The sequence below is a fragment of the Etheostoma spectabile genome, chromosome 13 (genome assembly GCF_008692095.1).
Source record: "Etheostoma spectabile isolate EspeVRDwgs_2016 chromosome 13, UIUC_Espe_1.0, whole genome shotgun sequence".
Classification (NCBI taxonomy): domain Eukaryota; kingdom Metazoa; phylum Chordata; class Actinopteri; order Perciformes; family Percidae; genus Etheostoma; species Etheostoma spectabile.
The window spans coordinates 28,168,804-28,190,803 of NC_045745.1; the positions used below are offsets into that span (position 1 = coordinate 28,168,804).

At 41.0% G+C, this 22,000-nt stretch overlaps 1 protein-coding gene and 1 long non-coding RNA gene across 20 annotated transcripts in view; one reads left to right on the top strand and one right to left on the bottom strand.

The window, feature by feature from the left end:
- LOC116700941 (uncharacterized) overlaps positions 1-12,576 on the top strand; it is a 19,430-nt gene extending 6,854 nt beyond the window's left edge. Inside the window, exons 2-3 of the long non-coding RNA XR_004334770.1 lie at positions 3,039-3,044; positions 12,566-12,576. This is a non-coding gene — a long non-coding RNA (uncharacterized LOC116700941). The remainder of the gene's footprint in view (positions 1-3,038; positions 3,045-12,565) is intronic.
- The window catches only part of LOC116700939 (RNA-binding protein Musashi homolog 2), a 253,670-nt gene that overhangs the window by 54,134 nt on the left and 177,536 nt on the right, over positions 1-22,000 (bottom strand). For all 19 annotated transcript variants that reach the window (XR_004334769.1, XR_004334767.1, XR_004334768.1 and 16 more), the window contains exons 8-9: positions 14,385-14,467; positions 3,410-3,524 (exon numbers count right to left, since the gene is read on the bottom strand). Coding sequence is in view for 16 of the 19 variants with exons in the window: in XM_032534429.1 (XP_032390320.1) it covers positions 3,410-3,524; positions 14,385-14,467 (198 nt within the window). In the remaining 3 variants the exon portion in view is untranslated. The remainder of the gene's footprint in view (positions 1-3,409; positions 3,525-14,384; positions 14,468-22,000) is intronic.

Below are 22,000 nucleotides of genomic sequence, written 5' to 3' on the forward strand. Positions count from 1 at the left end.
GGTCTTTCTTTCCTGGGGCAGTCCTCATGTGAGCCAGTTTCGTTGTAGTGCTTGCTGGTGTTTGCGACTGCACTTGGGGACACATTCAAAGAATTGCAATTTTCCGGACCGACTAACCTTCATTTCTTAAAGTAATGATGGCCACTTGTTTCTCATTACTTATTTGATTGGTTCTTTCCATAATATGAATTCTAACAGTTGTCCAAAGGGCGTCGCTGTGTATAAACCGACTTCGCACAACACCCTGATGGTCCCAACTCCATAATAAGGCAAGAAATACTAATTAACCCTGACAAAGCACACCTGTGAAGTGAAAACCATCAGGTGACTACCATGAAGCTCATTGGAGAACACCAGGTTTGCAGCACTATCAAAAAAGCAAAGGGTGGCTATTTTGAAGAAACTAGAATATAAGACATGTTTTCAGTATTTTACACTTTTTTGTTAAGTACATAATTCCACATGTGTTCATTCATAGTTCTGATGCCTTCAGAGATAATCTACTATGTAAATAGTCATGAAAATAAAGGAAACGCATTGCATGAGAATGAGTGTCCAAACTTTTGGCCTGTACTGTATGTATACACACACACACACACACACACACAGGCGTCAAAACATATTTTGCATATTAGTGTGTGTGAGTAATTTCGTGAGTGTATGTAGGCTGTGTGTGTGTGTATGTATGTATGTATGTATGTATGTATGTATGTATGTATGTATGTATGTATGTGTGTATGTGTGTGTGAGTGTGTGTGTATGTAGGCTGTGTGCGTGCGTGCGTGCGTGCGTGCGTGCGTGCGTGCGTGCGTGTGTGTTGGAGCATGTGTGTAGATGCTCTGTTCTGTATGCCTCAGAGCCTGTGCCAGCTGGAATCAGAAAGGTTGACCTTGGTCATAAATATCTAATCAGTGTTTGCTGTCCATGAAAAAGTTCAATTTATTCCTGACCCAATGGGAAAATGCCTCTCCCAGACCCTCTCTCGCAGACAAAAAGAAATGCAACTGCAAGGGGGGTGGTGAGAGGTACCTTAACCTGGTATGGATGAAGGAGGACAGAGGCTACACCAGAAAAAAAAAATATATATATATAAATCCTCCATCAGTTGCTGATGAGAAGTCATCACCAGGAAGTTACAGATGGATAGCTTTCACACAACCCCTTCATTGTTTGTTTGGTCTGAAAAGAACTGTGATATGATACAATGAAAAGCTATCACGGTCTGCAAAATATTGGATATTATGTGTTTGATACTGTCTTACTGTCAAACAGAATAAATGCCAAACTGAAATTGTTGGCTTAGATAGCGCAGCTTTTCATACTCCCTTATTTTCTGTAATGGCAAAACAACTTCCCTCATCTGATGTACTGCATTACAATGGGTTTCATATTACAAACTGGAGAATTTGCAGCAAGATGTGTGCACCGAGTGTATAAAGAGAGGGCTACAGAGAGGAATATGAAAGTGTTGGGAAAGTGGCTAGAGATACGTGCTAAGTTAAGCTACCTTCTCATGCAACCCTTAGTATGTGCATACAAACAAGAGAGTGGGAGAGAAAGAAGAAAGAAAAAAAGAGAACCAACCGTTTTCTTCCATTTCACTAAATGAAGCCTGTCATTGTGCTTAGCCTGGTGGCAGCCTCTTAGTGTTCTTATTTGCCTTATTAATATGCATGCTAATGTACCTATTTTATGGCTCAACAGTTCTGATTCACTTTAAAATCAATTATCCATCTGGTACACCCATACCTCGCCCAGGCTCAAATGTGTATTCATTTCAGCAAACATACATCGGGCACAACACAATAAAGATAAATGCCTCGATTAGAGGCAGTAAACAAAGGAGCTAGGGATGGCTATAATGAGATTTGGCACAAAAGGAGCTTACACTTTCTTAAATAATGAGCCTAGGGTCCCCTTTTTCTAAATGCAAATTATATAAAGGAATGTTTCGCTGTCCTTGTTCCAATTTCATTTAGATAAGAGTGTCTCCAAACAAGTTGGCTGTTAATATTCTCACATGAGCACATCACTGCCTTTCTGCCTGCTGTCTCCCAGTGGAGGGGAAGAGTGCTGTCCTCTTCACAGAGACATTAGTCCGTAATAAGTTCTGAAAAGTTCACTGTGCTTGGTAAATACTTGGATACAGTAGAGCTGACAGAAACATTTGGCCAGTCTTATATTACCACAAACAAAAATGTATTATCAGTCTCATGACAAGGTCAACCCTGGAATAACAGTTTAGGCAACTGTAGATAGATGGATAGATAATTAAATAAATGGACACAAATACAGACACATACATAGATAACTTCTTTGCTGCCCCTTATTTGTCCTTGTTATGAAAATTATTCCACAGCTCAAAAATTGGTCACTGGTTGTTATCAATTTGTTTAAATAAAATGCACCTAAATATGGCTTGCTATCGACTTTCAAAGGCACTTTAAACGTTACGTTACCTGGTACAGATAAAAATGCATGACTGTGGCTCTGCTTGCACCTGCTACAAGAGGGAGGGGGAGGGCATGGCAAAATGAGTCTCTTACAATCAGCTGCATGTCTCTTTTGCTTTGAAGGAAAAAATAAATCTTTCATGTGAGGGCAAATCCATTTTGGTTGGGTCGCACATACAAATGATATGCATAGGAAATGAGACAGACAGACAGACAGACAGACAGACAGACAGACAGACAGAAACGCACACAGAAAGACAGACAGTTAGACAGATAGATAGGTAGGTAGGAGACAGTGGGCGGGTGGGGAGGACGGGAGAGAGGGAGAGAGTGCAATAGTGTTAAATAAAAAAGGCCACAGGCATGGGCTGGATGGTAATGAAGAGAGGTGGGCCAGCAGCTGAGGTCCCTGTAGACGAGATCTCTTCCTGACATGTGTGTCCCCTTCATTACCCATTAAGGGGGGCACAGTGATGAATCCTTAATATGACATTACACCAATTTTCCTCTTCATTTAGCCTGCTAATGTGCTGGTCTGCTCCTATATGCCCAGGGGCTGCCTGTACCAGACTCGACCAGAAATAGACCACAGTGGCCACTGGTGGCCCACCTTGAAGCAGCCTAATTAGGGGCAGCGCCCACCTAATGGGGCTATCTAGACAAGAGTTTGCATAAGTTGATTTTTTTTAGATGGTAGAAATTGATGACTGAATGGCGAGCATGTCTGACACCTCCTCTGCACCTACCCCTGAAAAATGACTTACATTTTATGTTTTTATTTGTAACCTTGTAGAACATTGTTTTGTCAGTTCAAAAATGAAGAATTGTATGCCTAACGTTAAGCCGGGCAGATATTTTAAATATGATTTCAAACTTATACCTGTACTGTATGTCATATAAAGGATGTTTGTTTGAGTGTGTGTGTTGTTGTGTAGGTAGATGCGTGTATGACTCACTCAGCATCCCCATTCCCAGCATGAAGGCATCCATGGTGTAGGGCAGACCCCTGGCTCGCCCTCGTGTACCTGGTGGGAACATCACCTCCTTGGGCTGGGCCTTCTTACATTCTACCTATGTAGACAGACAAACAAACACACGCACACGTTCACACACACACGTTCACACACACACGTTCACACACACACACACACACACACACACACACACACACACACACACACACACACACACACACACACAGAGACAGAGCATTAGACTGTGTAGGTACACAACCAGGCAGATCTGACAGGCCTGTCTCAGCTCTTTAGGGCGGTTTTCTATTTGACTTGCACAGCGCTAGATGTTTACCATAGAGAAAAACAAGACTGAGTCAATCTAAGCACCTCACATTTTAGAGGAAAGTCTCCAAGGAAAACTTACAATCATGCTCCTCCTGCATTAAAGCAAAGGTTATTGCTCCAGTGAGCATGTGCCCAATGCCTCAGGGAAATACAAGCTTAATACTTTCCCAGTGTTTCTGAGACATCAAGGTAGGAGAAGCTCTGTTCTGCAATGCCATTACCACAGTCCCGCTGTGTAGCATTATGTCAAGTTTTTCGTGAAAGGCAGTTCTTTGTTTAATCCAACACAGAATAATCACAAAAGCAGTAATCTCTCTAAACTACATTTCCATGTTTCATTTAACTTAAGTTACATGAAGGAGCTTAAGCCCTTGCCAGGGCAATGTGTTTTAAATCTAAAGCTGGTTTTAAAACTCAATATGGTTATTTTTGTGCATCCATGGTTGTGTTTGTGCACTGTATATTGGTGTATGTCTGCTAGGCTGGAGTCCCCAGCGCCCCACAGTCCAATTCCACCCGAAGCACCCATTTCTCCCCTGCATTTCTTTCTCTCACTCCACTTCTCACACATACAGGTTTGTTCATTTCCCATCTTGCAAGAATGACATCTCCACCTCCTACATGACACATATCAAATGAGGGATGTGACAGGGGCAGATGAGGAGAAGGAGGAAGATGAAAGTCCTATTTACCACGTATCTATCCTATCTCGATGAATTATAGAGAAGCATGATCGGCGGACAGAGTGGCATGGTCTTGTGTCTGTTGGTTTTCTAGGCTGAGTTGGTTCACCATGCTGCACAATCTATTTGCTCCACTGCCTGCTTGGCATCAGCTTGTCCATCTGTTTGTCTGTTTGCCTCCTGGCTCTCGGCTGCTTCTCCCTACGTTCTCCACTTAAGCAGGGCTTTCTCGGCTGCTGCGATTCACATGTCATCCTGGCCTGCTGCACAAGACAGGCTACTGCGCCAGTGCTGTGTACACCTCAACCAAAGTACAGCCTGGTATCCATAAAAATAGGCTCGCAACTCTGACAGGGCAGCGGTGCACATTACTATTCACACAAAAACTAATTCACACATGCACAGTGATACACACAACTAGCTATTTCAAGACGCCAAACTCAAATAAAACTTCACCTCTGCACAAAGTTGCTGTGCTAAATGAACAGCACAACAAGCTCTGTGTATCCAGCAGAAAGCAAGAAATGAAAAGATGGGACCCTAATGAAAAAGGTTTCTATCACAGAGGGAAAGTTGCTGTGTTGCAGAGCTGTGATTTGTTGTTGTTAGCAGCCTTTTCATTTGAAGCAGACCAACTAAAGTACACAGTTCCCTCAGCCACTTTGTAGCTGTCACAGCTACTCTGCCCTCCTTGCTCGCCTGGAAAGGTTTGACATTGTGCTGAAGAGAGTACAGGCGCTCTCATCGTCAGGGAATGACCCCCGGCATGAAAGTAGAAATTGGGTGGGACTAATGGGTCCGTTAGAAATCTGTGTTCACTGCTGAGATATTCACATGTTCACATAGCTGGGTGACAAATACAGTCTAGTTCAGAGACAGTGTCTGCTCAGCCTCCTACAGCAGCCCCAGCCACATCCAACGAGTTGGACGCTCAGGTAGCCTGCTGGGAGTAAGACAGACCCGGGGGTGAGTCATGCCTACATGCTCTCAGATGCGGATCTTTGATATTCAGAGAGAGGGCCTCTTGTCGTGGATTTAAAACAAGCCAGGAACCATGATCTGTGGTGATGCGAGTGTGGGGGTGTTCACCTGCTTCAAACACACAAGAGTGTGTGAGGGAGATGAGGCAGGAGCTTTCAAGAGTGAACTAAGTCAAAGAGAGGGGAACAGAGAGGACGGCTAGACAATTCTGAGCCTGACAATGAAGCACCGCAAAGGTTCAGTCGTCGTGAATGCCGGGATTCAAATTCGTCCATGTGGGAAGTTTGACAGACTGAACTGTGGAAAAACATTACATTTACGAGCTCTCATTTTTACTGCAAGTATAGTGCTGAACTGTGGCTTTTGTAACTTATCTTGGACTCTTGATGTTATAAAGGCAGCATCACAGTGTTGGGGAAAGTATCACAATCCACAATGTAGACATTGTGAATGGATGTGTTTGAGCACCATTGTGCCAGTGAAAAGTGGCATCCATTAAACCTGCCTTGCCTTCACAGCCAGATCATATTTTGTTGAAATAGTACCCAGTCAATCTGAGAGCCACACACACACACACACACACACACACACACACACACACACACACACACACACACACACACATCCCCCCACCCCCCCTACACACACTGCTTTCGCTGACAGCTGACTGTTAAGTGAATCGCTGCCACACAGTTTTGACAAGGTATGGTTACCTCAACCTGCGTGCTCTCAACATATATCGAGATGTTTTCTCCTACTCCGCTGCACTGACATACTGAAGTTGATAGCTTATCTTTGAGATTTGTGTCACTCTGTAGTCCAAGATGGGAGGTAGGAAACAGAAAGTAACTCTTTCATTTTTCAAATTTATATTAAGTAAGTTACTTGAAATACTGATTGCCGTTGCTTGAACGGCTACATAACAACAACTAGGAACTCTTTACTGTGTTAGTTTGAATGAATCAGTCATTCTGACTTCATCACGCCACACACATCTGTTAAAAAAAAAGTCCTTGGATCTCGTCCAAGCAACATGTAGCCCAGTTTGTCAGGAGTAAAAAGTAATCCAAACCAACAACAGGAAATAACCCCAAACGCAGCGTGCTATAAGGAGACAGATGTTGACATATAGTAGCCTGTGGATACTGGAAGTAATTACTGATGCTCATATTTAACACATATATACCACGTATTTTTGTTTAGGTCTTCTAACTGGAATGATGCCCAGTTAAAAGTTTAGTCGTTAGGATTCTTGATGTGTTCATTTTATTCATTTGTTTGTGCTTTTTAAAGTACTATGTAAACATTGTTAAATAGGAAAATAAATAAAAAAATACGTAATGTACTCGAACTAGGGTATCTTGCAAAGGGATTTTGCAGCCCCTGTCCTTGGTTAGCTTTTAAATTCTGGGTGAGATAAACAGACAAGCGATTAAATCATTGATCAATTTCACATCACCTCTATGAACAAATTGCAGAATTTGTCCGTAGAACATGTTCCATTGCAGAACATGTTGTGTTGTTCTGCTACTTTCTTGTACTAGTTAAGAAATCTGGATTTATTGAGGTTATTATTCCTTCAAAAATAACCATCTACCAATAACCAAGCTTGATATTGAAGTTGAAATGAGCTGTATATACTTTTATTTGTGTATTCATGTGCAAACCCTTTGATACAGAGAAGAGAAACACTTTAGTTATGACCTTTTCAATACATCTCCTATACATATTAACCTTGTAGGTATAACAGGAAGGTGTGGGCGGGATGGACTGGCAATGGCTGTCCTTCAGGGACGAGTATTGTGGGTGTGGTGTGTGTGTAGAGGGGGAGGTGTACGGCTACTATTAGCATCACTACTGAATGGATTCAGTTAGTAGGCTGGCAGACTGAAGAAAGGAAACTGTGTGATTCATTTACTCCAGCGCCCACTCCCAGCTAAACAGTCAAAACACATAGACTGCATAGTTAGGACATGTCACGGCTCTGACTGCACAGTATCAGGCATGGTGGTGTGGGATTATTCACGTAAAGAAAAGGCTTCTCACAACCATTTAATAAGTGGTTGATTTACATAACAGAATGACTGACAACAAAGTTAATCAATATTAGTTTGAAGCTAAATCCTTAACAGGTATGTTATGCTATATATATAGTAAGAAAGAAAATAGGACTTTGCTGGAGGAGTCATTTCTACAGAGAATTTGATACTTTCCTGTCTGAAGGAAAAGTATCGTATTACTAGGAGTCCTCCTAAACAGTGACAACAGTTTCAAACTAAGAGGTTTCTCTTAAGAGAAATTATTTTACCAAGGAACAGAGATAACTTCTATGATAAAAGAAGGAGCAGATTGGCCCTGTTGCTACGGATGAAATCATGTTTCATGGATGAACTTACTCATTGAGTCTACAGTAATTAGTTAGTAGGTAGGCGTAATACAAAACATCTTAAATATATATAATGTTTTGCAAACTGTCATTGATTTCATACATGAAACTAAATAAAATATTAAGATATTCATACTTTCATATGGCTGTTCTACATATGGCATCATTTGTTCCTGAAAATCCTGTGATAACCACCAGACCTTAATTTCTTTCAATTTAATTGGGGTTGTAGTAGACTTAATATACCACCAAACTAATTTTGATTAATAATTCTGACAGATGGCTGAGATATTTGAGATATTTAAACTCAGAAACATTGATTCATTCCCCCATTTCAAGTCTCAACTAAAAACACATCGGTTTAAAACTGCCTATTCCACCTAAATGTCTATTGCTCTGCCTTTTCCGTTGTTTTTGCTGTATAGTTCTCTGGGATATGTTTTCATGCTAATTGAATGTGATCAGTTTTAGCAGAAATCCGTAATTAGGACATTGAATAATCCATGCATCTGACACGCAACAGAAACGCCACGATTGCACGACGCAGCCAGTGTGTGGCCGGCCTTAGTCTGGATTACCTTTAACTTCTCTTAGGACCATACTTTGTGAATTACTCTTAGACCAAAAACTTGGGAGTCCTAAAGTCAGGACTGACCCGCACCTTATTTTTAGAAGTTTCTCTTCGCCCCAAAACTTCTGTTCTCCATTTGGGTCCAACAATAAATATTTCAAGCCTCCAAGTACTCAATATCTGTTACTTTGAGTCATACTTTTAGACTTCTGCAAAGCAGTCAAATCAACTGTATTTCATGTATTTTATGACGAGACAGTATTGACTGCAGCCATTTCATTCTGAAATGTTTGTATCCATGGTCAATAAAAAGAATCGGGATGTATTGTAATGGGTAGAAGTTCTGGATAAAGCAAAATGATGCTTTCAATGGCCAGCAATCTCCCAGGAGTCATTATGCCTGATGATATCTCTGCATGGTTATGTAAAAGCTACCAAATATGAGGTCATTTTAAGGACCAGGTGCTCCCTGTGGTGCCAAAACTGTCATGTTTCTATATTCCAAGATGATATTGTCCCTATACACACACTGAGAGACACATTTTAAAGTAATGCCATTATCATCAGGTTGACGTCAAATGGCTTCCATCACCTCCTCAATCAGCAGATTTAAACATCATGTGTCTTTTATGGGACATCCTGGAGTGAAGAGTGAGCACTGGATTTCCACCTCCTTCATTCCTCAAAGCATTCCTTCTTCAACGAGGGTAAACATCCAATTACTTACAGTCCAGAACCTGTAAATCAGCACTCCACAAGGGACTGAAACTCCACTGAAGGGTGGTCCTACTTCCTCATTAGGCATTTGATGTTCTAACACATTTAGTTTCCAAAAAAAAATGTCAAAGACAATTTCAACACCCAAAGACTTGACTTTCTCTCTGCGGAAATCTACTTTAAAACAGTAATAGCTTGTTTATTCTATGGCTATAACCAAGTGTTTCCAGGGGTGATTTATACAACATCAAACCTAGGTGAACGTCACACACACAAATACACACTTGACTTCATGGTAGCTTAAGGGCGGTAAACTTTAATGTTCTTTGGCAGTGCAACTAATTGTTTGCACTGCCAAGTTTGACACACAGCAGCAGAACTGGTACAGCTGGCACTAGCAAACTCAGAAGACGGGTGTAAGTTGGTGAGTTGTTTGGTTAGCTGATCACACACAACCCACTAGATAGACATAGAGTAAAGGCTATAAACTACTAAAATCATAACCTTTATCACATCCACAGATTGATCAAATTATGTCAAACTAAAAGCACTTCTCCTGGAAAATGTAATCTTAGAAACTACAGTATTATCTGAAAATACTACAAGTGAATGTCTCTCGAAAACAACAAATTGGTTCTTTTACAGCTTTATGTTTGACATAAAAAAGGAATTTCATTTTCTTGCATTACAATTTCTACATTAGCATTCCTTTTACTATTGGTATCATTGTCACTCACAACTGTAATCACTTCTTCATCTTATTATTATTATTATTCAATTGTTAGCACTGTACAGAAAGGTGAAAAAGATTATGAATCCTGTTTTGAGCCTTGTTTTTACATAGTGTTTACAGTATGTACAGTTCAGAAAAGTTCTAAAAATGTATAGACTTTTTTAAGTCTATGCCAAGTTTATCTGTATCTATATATTAAAGGCTGATGAATGAATGCCTACCTTTATTAGTAAATGTTTAGGGCACTTTATTAAACAGGACAGCTGAAGACATGAAAGGGGGGAGAGGGGGGAGAATGACACGCAGCAAAGGGGCACAGGTCAGAGTTAAACCCAGGCCTGCTGCGTCGAGGAGTAGACCTCTATATATGGACGCTCGCTTTACCAACTGAGCTATCCGTGTGCCCTGTATTAGTATTTTACTGGAAGAGTCAGAGCTTATTCGGCTCCTCGGCAGGGTAATTGGTTGGTCATGTCAGGAAGACACCGTGAGAAATTGACGACTAACAGAAAATTCCTCCCTCCTGTTGTGATCATTCGCTACTGTTGAATATTAAAAATGACAAATTAAAGAACATTACCTTCAAGCACTTGAATAAAAACCAATGTGAGTCCATTTTAATGGCACACTGCTCGCTCATCAGAGCCAATACTTGATAGGTATTATTATGAATTAGCTGCGCATGCATAACTGCAGGGGTGGGAACTGATAGAGGGACTCGTGTCTTAAGGAATGTAATTCACAACCTTTCCGTAGCTGTATTAAAGTGCTATCTTAGCACAATTTGTTAAAGACATTCATATATGTGGAAAACAGAGTGCGTGATAAACTGTTAGAAAATATTTGAAAACTGTCAAGCCATCTTATACTTATTGATTTTTATTCCAAAATATTTACTAGTTTTAATACAGGGGTAAGTACAGCTGTAGCAATACACAGCATAATCCATATTTTTTTATCTCATACTGCATTTGCAAAAGCAGGCCATTCTTGGCAAGTCTTAAAATCCCTTGAGGCAAATTTTTGATTCATGATATTGGACTATATAAATAAAATTGACTTGACAGTCTACAGAGGTGAGAGCAATGTACTGTAGAAGTCAGTACAGCCAGTGGGGCAGGTTGAGAGCTTTTTGCAAAGCAGCACCCTATTTTTAATTATATATGTTGCCCAACTCACAGTGACAGTGTGCTCCTGAGAGTGAGACCTCGGTGGCACATGAACACAGGGTGATTGACCAAGTCAGTAAAAGGTCCAGTCACTAACATCTGATTGGGCACTGACCCACTACAGTGCCAGAGCCCTTGAGAGACCGGGCAAGGAAAGAAGGTGGGGTGCCCTGTACATCCACAACCCTTCCGAGTGGGGTGGAATTTCTGTCTGCATCAATTATTCAAGAACTGTCTTAGATAACAGTCGCGGGGAGGATGGATGAGGTCTATTTCTGTATGGTACTTCATAAGGATGAAGACAGGAGACATTTTTTATTTCGTGTGCTGGTGCTTCAGACACCGGATAACCAGTAGTCTCCTTTGTGCAACGATGGTAAAACCGGGAGTGTCTTTGAAAAATGCTTTTAACACACTCCACATTCTTTGCTGACATCCAAGATGTCAGCGCTTTGTAGAAGAGAGACGCACGTACTTCCTGCATCCTAGGAAATGTAATAACAGTAGGTGTTGCCAAGAGGGACCCCTCACAAAGGTGACAAAAGCTCAGAAAACTGGCCCTCACTCTGTCCTTTTACACTGTCCCCGCTCAATAACCCTCATCTTTTCTCTTAAGGGACTCCCAGATGGGTCGCATGGTTCCATGTGTGTCATTTTCTTTCAGGAGTAACTACACACATGGCTAGGAATACTGTTTTTTGCAGTCATGTAGCGGCTGATGTACTCTCTGGCACCCTGTGAAGTACAAAATGTCACAATGCACAACAGTGTATCACATCACAGTCATGCGTGTGGTCATAAACTCAAGAGACTTGAAGCTTCTAGCCAAAAGGGGCCACTTTAGTAGAAAGGGTTTACTAAATATTGATAACAATAATAGTAACTGCTATGACTGCAACTCATCAGCAGGTCAGACACTGACTGTTAGATGATGCATCAGAGACAGATTTGATGTCTTGGCAAGCTACAAGAGCAGAGAATGAAACATTATAAATAACCTACAATTTCTTTGCTCTTTCTGTACATTTCTCTCTTTAAAATATCTCTCTTATAATAATAACTGCAGTTGCAAGGCATGAATGGGCGGCACAATTCAACCCATACACAAAAAGAGAATGAATAGAAGGCAAGTGTTATTTATTATAAACAATGCCTTAAGGCAAAAAGGCCAGACAAAGTGTCTGTTTTAGAGAAGGTACTTTAAAGGGAATTATTGTTACTATAATGTTACAGCAGGTAAGACATTAAGACTAGGTAAGAGGCAACTTTGCTGATGGTGATTTTGCAGCTTTGAAAACATAAACCCAGGGGAGAAGCATACATGTTTTTCATGACAAGAGCAGCTTAATATTTTCCCACATGCTTGTCAACACTATCTTATGCAAGCTCCAATAACGTTTACAAAATTATGTAAAAACACTTTCTATGCGAAACCTCGCATCTAAGTGGCATTTGTTTTGGAACAAAAACGCCAAAGATTCTCTGAGTTATTAAAGTTTGTGCAACAGTAACATTATTTGTGACATACGAAGGTTCCACCTTAGCAGATTTAAGACATTGGAGAAGCCTAGTTTCTACTGTATAACAGGTATTTGCTGTTACCGTTTTTCGCTACAGCAAACAATGTTTTTTGTCAATATTACAAGAATGAGTTAGCCTTTGATTATAAGGGCTAGACCTGTCCACCTTAGTTACTGTCATCTAATCTATGTTCTCTATTGAGGCCTGTGAGTGGCACAAAATTATTAGTTGTTGGATCTTGTTATTTATCTTGCAGTTTATTGATTACTGACAGAACAATTTTGAGAGACTGCATTATTATGTCTTTACTTTAGAAAAGAGATACATTGCCCGTGTGTTTTTAAAAAGAACTACTGATTTAGCACCTTATATAATTAGTGTGCTCTGAAAATAGCCAATGCTAATCCTTTAATGAAAAAAACAATGCATTTTATGAATTAATAATGATTACTTTATTATTGAACATTAACTTGGCCAACTATTTGTTAAGCAAAGTTGCATTCCTAATTAGGACTAGTGTTTACAATCCAATTATTATCTAATTAGAACTTCTTACAAATAGGCCGTGCCTTGGACTTAAATGAGGCTCATTTTTCAAGGTAAAAGTTGGCGAGCGACACACAAACCAGCATGTACAATTGTAATCCAGAGGTTTGATAGCAGATTTGTTGGTAACAAATTAATAGCTATTTTCGTAACATAACAAATTGTGGAGAACTAGGTTGTAAATTGTTTTTGAAAACAAAAATTGACAGCATTGGCAGCATTTGGTTTGCTTTGTGTGCATAAATAGATGCTCTGGCATGTGCACTGGTGCTTTATGTTGATGTGTGATATTTGTGTGTTCACAGAGTGCTATGCCAACATGTCAGAAAGATCTGAGACATTTGATTGTGACAGAATATCTTCCATGCGCATACAGTTATTTCTGTCACATTCTGGCTTTTTTTTTGTTGGTGGTTGCAGTACTAAGCATTGACTGTGATGCAGCGCAGGGACACGGAGGGATGTATACTGGGGTCATATGTGACCTGGGCTGGTCCCAAGTGAACACGGTTCTACTACGCTGGTCTTGTCAGTCAGATAGCCAGTCAGTCAGTTTCAGGAAAAGAGGCTGGCAGAGAGTGAAAACACACACCGAGAGAGGGGACCCGACAGAACGTATTCCCTCCAGTCAATCAGTAGCCATAGAACCGCTCAAATGATGCAGGTTCTCTCAAGAGGCCCGCAAGGTGGAACTGGGTGAAGGAGGACATAATGTCACACTCTCTAAACTGCAGTCGGTTCCTGCCAATTATCATAAGAGACATGATGGCTTTGACTACTGCTACTGATCTCTGTAGGGTGCTCAGAGATGACGATATTACTGGTGTAAATAAAACAAGCATCACTGGGACTTTGGGAAGGTGTTAATCCCTGACTAATGAACTCTGCCTCTGCCAGTAGCTTCCCTGTTGTATCCCTGGACATATCCACCTGTGAGTGTGTGTGTGTGTGTGTGTGTGTGTGTTAGTGTGTGTGTGTGTTAGTGTGTGTGTGTGTGTGTGTGTGTGTGTATGGTAAGGGATTCAGAGAGGGACAGGCTCCACTCTCCCGTCCCTCAGCCTGACAGGCAGAACTCAGCCACACAATTTCACGGTTTGTGGGCAGTACACACCACTGCTTTCCCATCCCTGAGACCCAGAGACTCACAGTGTGTGTGTGTGTGTGTGTGTGTGTGTATTTGTGTGTGTGTGTGTGTGTTAGCCTGTGCATATGAACATGAACACACCCACCTCCTCCGCTATTAATACTAGGAGGAAAATAAGAAATCAAATATTAATCCTTCAACACCCACCTAGAATTGAAAAATAAAATGAGTGGACTTACCATTTTGTTATTGATTTCATGAAAATGAATTTCACAGACTTTCTCTACGATGTCTTCACTCTCAAAAGTTATGAAGCCAAATCCTATGGAGGGAGAAACAGAGAAGGGAGGGGGGGAAGAGAAAGAGGGAGAGAATAGGTTAGTGGAGAGCCTTAACAAAACTTCAGGAACTAAAAAGAAAATGCACCACCAAGATGGAAAATGATCATGAGCCAGATCCAAAAACCATGAGAGTACATCTGTGGAGATTGGCTTTGGCATGGAAAAGAACAAGTGAACATTGTCCTCTTTAAATCAGGAATATGATGAAATCTGCCACATTATTAAGGGCACTCGAGGACCTCTTCTACAAAGAGAAGAAGAAAAAACAGCACAAAGCTCATTTAATGAGATTCAGGGAGCTAGGGCCCAGCATTTGAATTTCATTAAATGCATTTTGTGTTCTTTTTTATTGAAATCTCACTGTATAACAAGCCCTCGTTTTTATGTTAATGCAGGCCTTAGAATGGATGCATCGTTGACAGTGGGATTTTCATGCCATATTTATAGGATAAAAGCTTAACCCCTCTTTTAACACAAAGGCAGAGAGACAAGATGGTTTCAGACTTTTGAACACAAGTGGATTGCAATACTCTGCTCTGTGTTTTGATGGTGATGCACAAAGCAATCTTGCTTCTGTATAGCAGGGGTTGAAAGGAAAACTGATACTCTATTACTTTTGCAAAAGAGGAAACAGCACAAAAGACAAACAGTTAGTGAATAAAGCAGCAAGTGGGACTGAAAGGAGATGAGTTTCTTTTCAAAATGGCAAACACCCAGCGATGAAATAAAATCACCTCAGACTAAGCTTGAACCGCCGTCAGTGCAGAAAACTACCCGTCTGACTCCACACACTTCACAGACAGCACCATCTGTTTATTGTCATAGAATGTCAGACTATAGAGTAAAAACAGTCACCTACTGAATGTGAAAAGGTACTGATACACTAATGGGAGACAACAGTTCAAATATTACTTGCTGATTGAGCTGTACAATGGTGCATATTGTCCTATTCATCCAAGTTAAGACGAATCGGTTTGTTTAAGGATTTAGCTCACAATCATCATCCACTTCACAGGGCAAATATAAACAAGGTTCAACAATGGAGAGAGTGGATCATCAAGATATATTAACCTTCTGATACATGAAATGTATACAAATACAAACTTAAGATACCAAACTTAACACTCTGGGCCCTGAGGCCATTTTTATAGTTTAATTTCCGTCTGGATTTATTTTATAAAAAAGCTTGTAAAACATCAACCCTACAGTCAAGATATGAACATCATTTTTTTTAGGACAAACTGGGTTATTGGAATATTTGGGTTGCAGTGAGGTCACTTGCATGTTAAAAATGGTTGTAGGGCCTTAAAGATAAATAAATAAATAAATAAATAAATGAATCTTCCAGATATGTATTGAAATCCGAGACATATAAGTAAAACCTAAGCCATTTTCACACTGTGAAGAAATAATCATTGTAACTTATACAGTTGACAAAATACATGCATTTTTTCCCAAAAAAATCAAGACGTTTTGCTCTCATGACATTTACTTATGCCAATAATAACATAATAATGTCATATTATTGATATTACACCCAGAGCAATGTTATACAAGCAATATGTGTCTAAAATTGCATTATTTGGCCTTCCATAAAGTATATAGGCATTTTTGTCCCCTCTGGCTTCCATACAAGAGGGGTGCCTTTATATATATGGGCATGTACTTCCTGAAAAATAGACAGGACAGACACAGAGCGGGAGATCAGAGATTGACGAAATTCAGCGGCAGAGATGAGCCAAAACGCGATGAATTATGGACATAAAGTGGACCAATCTTTGATATAACAGTAGGATTAAAGCCCAAGAGGCTGAAGTTCCAGGCTGGATAGAAATCCCCTGTAGGAGCTAGAAAGACGGGGAAAAGACCGCAGTAAAGCCGAAAACGTCAGGATTTAAACGAAACCGAAAGTGGTAAATCGCTCTTGTATGGTTCAAAATTATTCAACTATGAATCAGAGGTACTTTTTTACTCGTGGGCGAGTGTCTCGGGCTCAGAGGGTTCTTTAAACAAAAACACAATAACAAAAAAAGAATCAGTGTTGCCAACAGGGATGATATAGAACGCCCTCTAGTGGACAAACTATGCAACGCCAACACTAATAACATTGTTGTCCGTTCGATTATATTTTATTTTTTTCAGAATCATTTTGTTTTTTTAATCAGTCATTATTAATGCCGATACCGATAGTTCCAGAAATGCCTGATATTGACCGATAATATCGGCCGGTCGAGCGCTAGTGTGATAAATATTTTGAACCTTAAGAGTCTTTATATTCCCTCCCAAACAGAAATGGCAAAATTAAGTGTACTATTATGCATCAGTCTCCTAAGACACTTATTCTACAAATTCATAAGATCATCCAGAAAAATACAGATTTCTTTATTAGGAGCTGCTGCTTACTAGCCAGCCTATCACAAACACTGGCATCCATCGTTTAGCCATAGTCTTTATCTCTCACAGGCATGTTTCTTCTCTGCTCCTCCTCTAGCTCCTCCTCCATAAATAACAAAAGATTCTCCTCAAGCCCATCTCCTGCTACTAACACAAGCTAGAACTTATCAAAGCAGCCTTGTCAAAAGAAGGGTTGGAAACCTAATGTGTGAGCTGATTAAACATGGGCAACATCTAATCTAATGAAATCTTATGAGAGAGAATAGAGGAGGGGGGGGGGGGGGGGGGGGGGGACAAGGGACTGATGATGACAACAGGCATGGGGGGAAGCTGCACCCTCTTCTCCTGCTCACCCCACCTTCATGCCAACACAAGGAGCACTTTTGACAACCAACAAATCAACCGCCAGTAGTAATTTGTCACAGAAGAGGGTAGGTAGAGAGAGTGGAGTCTGGGGGGATGGAGGGCGGAAAGGGAAAGAAAAAAAGAAGGTGGCGATGAAAGGAGGAGGGGTAGGACAGAAAAAGTGACAAGGAAAGAGGTTAACACACATGGCCCCTGTCGCCACACTCCTTCCTGCTGCTATAGGCAGCTCCTCCATCAACTGACAGGACATTTTCCACAGCACCATTATATCCACTGAGGTCAGGGCCAAGCCATAGCACCACAGCTACCACCAGCAGGGCCCTTCCACCCATGACTGGATCTGTTTGAATGGAAAAAAAATACATTTTGCTGTTGTGTAGACAACTATTGGAATGTATTCTATAGACAAAACCACACAACAAACATCCCTATTTTTCTCTCTCATTGGCTCAGCACACACCTTCTTAGTCCCCTGTGGACTGTCTGAACTCCTGGCCCTGCCATTACAGTGCAGTCCTTTGCTCTACTATCCTATTTTACAGACCTTACAGACAATTACAGGCCACAAAATAGCAGCAACAGAAACATTCATCTCCCCCATCCTCCTTTCTGAAGGGTGTCAGCAGAGCGAGATTGTAGTCATGTATTCCAGCCCTTCACTTCCAACTATCCACACATGGCAGGAGGCTGACCTCAACGAGACTATTAAAGACTGCCAGCAGCACTGACAGACACAAGGAGAGAGGTGTCAACACGCTCACACTGAACAACCTTCCCACACACAGCTTAAACAATACCCTGTAAATGGAAACACATGGATTTTTGGTAGGAAGGCGGATAATAGCTGTTGTGTGGCTACTGGCTGAAGCCTCTTGGCTGCACTTTGCTCACACTTATTAGCCAGAGCAGGGCTTGGCCTCATCTCATCGCTCCACAGAATCGGCAGGGAGCCTACTTTCACGGCCTCATAACACCTTCATCGTACTCCGTCTTTATTTCACACTCATTCCAGGTTTCTCTGCTTCTGTTGCTTTAAATGCTTTTCATTCCCTCCTTCGTATGCCTCGGCCCCTCCCAAACTGGAAAAAGCTGATTCTGCCAGCAGCAGATAATGGAGGAACTTGCAAATTGATGCAGCGAAGTTGACTTTGACTTGAAAAGTGGCGTAGCAGGATTCTCAAATGTGTTAACCACCAACGTAAAGTGTGTTTAAATGCTACTCTTACATTTTTTTTGGTGATGCCTGACATGACTTCCATCTGCAGAACACAGATATTTTTAAAAATTATGACCACACTTTCACTGGGTTTTCATGTTAAGAACTAGCCGTTCTTCCAGACGTGTTTATGTTTCACAAAATATGAGATAGTGGTTGTAGGAGGAGTATTATCAGTAGTAGTTTTAGTTACTGTTGTAACGATCTTGTAAGAGCATGTAAAAGAGGCATAGTTAAGGCTGATGTAAATTTACAACTGCTGCAGGTAGCAGGCATCCCCCAACTACCTAATGACTGCAGATAAATATAATGCAATAAGTACAATACATGAGAGTGAATATAAAGCACACATTTTATTAGCAGTGATTTATTAAGCATAGACCTGAAGCTCATTATACACACCTTTCTAGGTCAATGTTAAGCATAAACTGTATTTATTTTTCAGGAAAGTGATGTGTGTAGAGTTTTTCCTTGCGGAACCTGGTTGGACCTCACTATTGAGGTACATCTTAAATATTAAGCATAATGTGCACTCAATCAAACTTACATGGAGATTTAACACCCCAATCAATTCAGAAAATGATCACACGCTCTGATACTTGAGCACAAAATGCCTCATATATCAATAACTGTAATGCATCCTCTTCAAAATCTACAACCCATAAGCATGTACATGTATAACTAATGCTTTTCTTAATAGGAGGCTGTATAATGCTCCTGATTAAAAGTGCATCTAATGAGAGGCGCCTACTGCTGAGCGGTTCTGACAACAGAGAGTAAGGATGTGGGGCAACCTGGAGGAAGTGTTAGACAGGTCCTTAGGGACACAGCAGGAAGGGAATGGAGCCTCCCCCTGATGGGGGGATCTTCAACAACAACACACACACCACACACACACACACAACACACACACACAACACACACACAAACACACACACACACACACCAACACACACACACCACACAACACAACACACACACACACCACACACACACACACACACACACACACACCTACTGTACGCTTGGCTGCTAGGTCACTGGTGCAACCAACCTGCAGCAACAACTGCTCTCCTGCCCCTCTCTGAACTGTGTATCCTGCCCTAACTATGCATAGCAACCTTCATCTGTCCAATCAGGAGTAACTCTACAGAAAGCTCCTGCACTGCCTGTCTGCCCCAGCGCCCCTGCCTCCAAGCCCCATCTTCTTGAAATGCAGAGAAGCAGACAGAGGCAGCCTGAACACCCACGGCACAGTTAAAGGCCTTTGATCAGTATTTCCGTCTGCTATTACTTGAGACCCAAAGCCCCGGGCGTTAATCCCCTGTTTAATATAGTTAACGGCATGAACTCTCTAACAGCACAGGGCACATACAGTGGTGTGAAAAAGTGTTTGCCCCCTTCCATTTCCTGTTCCTTTGCATGTTTGTCACACTTAAGTGTTTCGGAACATCAAACCAATTTAACAAAGTCAGGACAACACAAGTAAACACAAAATGCAATTTGTAAATGAAGGTGTTTTATTATTAAAGGTGAAAAAAAAATCAAACCATCATGGCCCTGTGTGAAAAAGTGATTGCCCCCCTTGTTAAAACATACTATAACTGTGGTTGTCCCACCTGAGTTCAATTTTCTAGCCACCCCAGGCCTGATAATTGCACACCTGTTCACAATCAAGGCATCACTTAAATAGGAGCTGCTGACACAGTAAGGTCCACCAGAAGATCCTTAAAAGCTACATCATGCCGAGACCAAAGAAATTCAGGAACAATTGAGAAAGAAAGTAATGAGATCTTCAGTCTGGAAAGGGTTATAAAGCCATTTCCAAAGCTTTGGGAATCCAGCGAACCACAGTGAAGCCATTATCCAAAATGGCGAAGACATGGAACAGCGGTGAACCTTCCCAGGAGTGGCGGCTGCCCAAAATTACCCCAAGAGCGCAGCGACGATCATCCAAGAGGTTACAAAAGACCCCACAACAACGTCCAAAGAACTGCAGGACTCACTTGCTCAGTTAAGGTCAGCGTTCATGCCTCCACCATCAGGAAAAGACTGGGCAAAAATGGCCTGCATGGCAGAGTTCAGGAGGAAAACCACTGCTGAGCAAAAAGAACATCAAAGCTCATCTCAATTCCCCACAAAAAATCTTGAGATCCCAAGACTTTTGGGACAACATTCTGTGGACCGATGAGACAAAAGTGGAACTCTTTGGAGGTGTGTGTCCAAGTATATCTGGCGTAGAAGGAACACTGCATTCATAAAAAGAACATTATATTAACAGTAAAATATGGTGGTGGTAGTGTGATGGTCTGGGTGTGTTTGCTGCTTCAGGACCTGGAAGACTTGCCGTGATAAAAGGAACTATGAATTCTGCTGTCTACCAAGAGAACTGAAGGAGAATGTCAACCATCTGTTGTGTACTCAAGCTGAAACAAACTTGGGTCTTGCAGCAGGACAATGATCCTAAACAACACAGCAATTGATCCTATTGAGATGTTGTGGTATGACCTTAAAAAGGCCGTTATGCTCGAAAACCCTCTAATGTAACTGAATTGGACAATTCTGCAAAGATGAGTGGGCAAAATTCCTCAGAGACGCTGTAAAGCCTCATTGCACGTATTGCAAACGCTTGGTTGCAGTTGTTGCTGCTAAGGGTGGCCCACCAGTATTAGTTTAGGGGGCAATCACTTTTCTACACAGGGCCATGATGGTTTGGATTTTTTTTCACCTTTAATAATAAACACCTTCATTTACAAATTGCATTTTGTGTTACTTGTGCTGTCCTTGAAATTGTTAAATTGGTTTGATCTTCCGAAACACTTAAGTGTGACAAAACATGCAAAGGAACAGGAAATGAGGAAGGGGGCAAACACTTTTTCACACCACTGTATAGCAGAGGAAAGAGAATTGAGAATTAACTAATTTGCGAAAACACTTGCTTCATTAAAACACTGTGCTTGACAATACTGAAAATTATCTGGCACATTATTATTTGTAAAACAAATTTCCTGTAAACACTAACCTGAAGTATAAGTAGTGATATACTAATAGTAAGTATTCATAAAGTTTACCGAAAAAAGCAAAGCAATGTTTGAAAATCTATTAAATTTGACTCAAATTAACTTTGTGAAAATGTGTGTAATAATCAACACACTGAAGGACAGAATATGAAAATAAAATAACAAAGATGGAAGGCAACAAAGGAAGGAGTTTTTCAGAAAAACAGAGCTGTCAGCTGTGGTCTGTAGTCCTGAGACAAGTGGTGTTGTCATCCTCATTGCATGTATTATACAGTATGTTTACTGTAGGTTGGTTTGGTACATGTACTGTAGGCAGATTGTCTAAGGTCCTTACAATGTTTTGTTGTTTTGTTTGTAGGTGTTACAGAGCACTGCACGCCAAAACCAACAGACTCAAGAACAGTTTTTTCCACAAGCCATCCCTCTGATGAACAGCTGACTTCTTACTCCCAGTGCCAGGTTCAATTCCTGTGCAAAACCCCGGAAACACCATCTCTAATCAGTCTGTTTACTGGTTC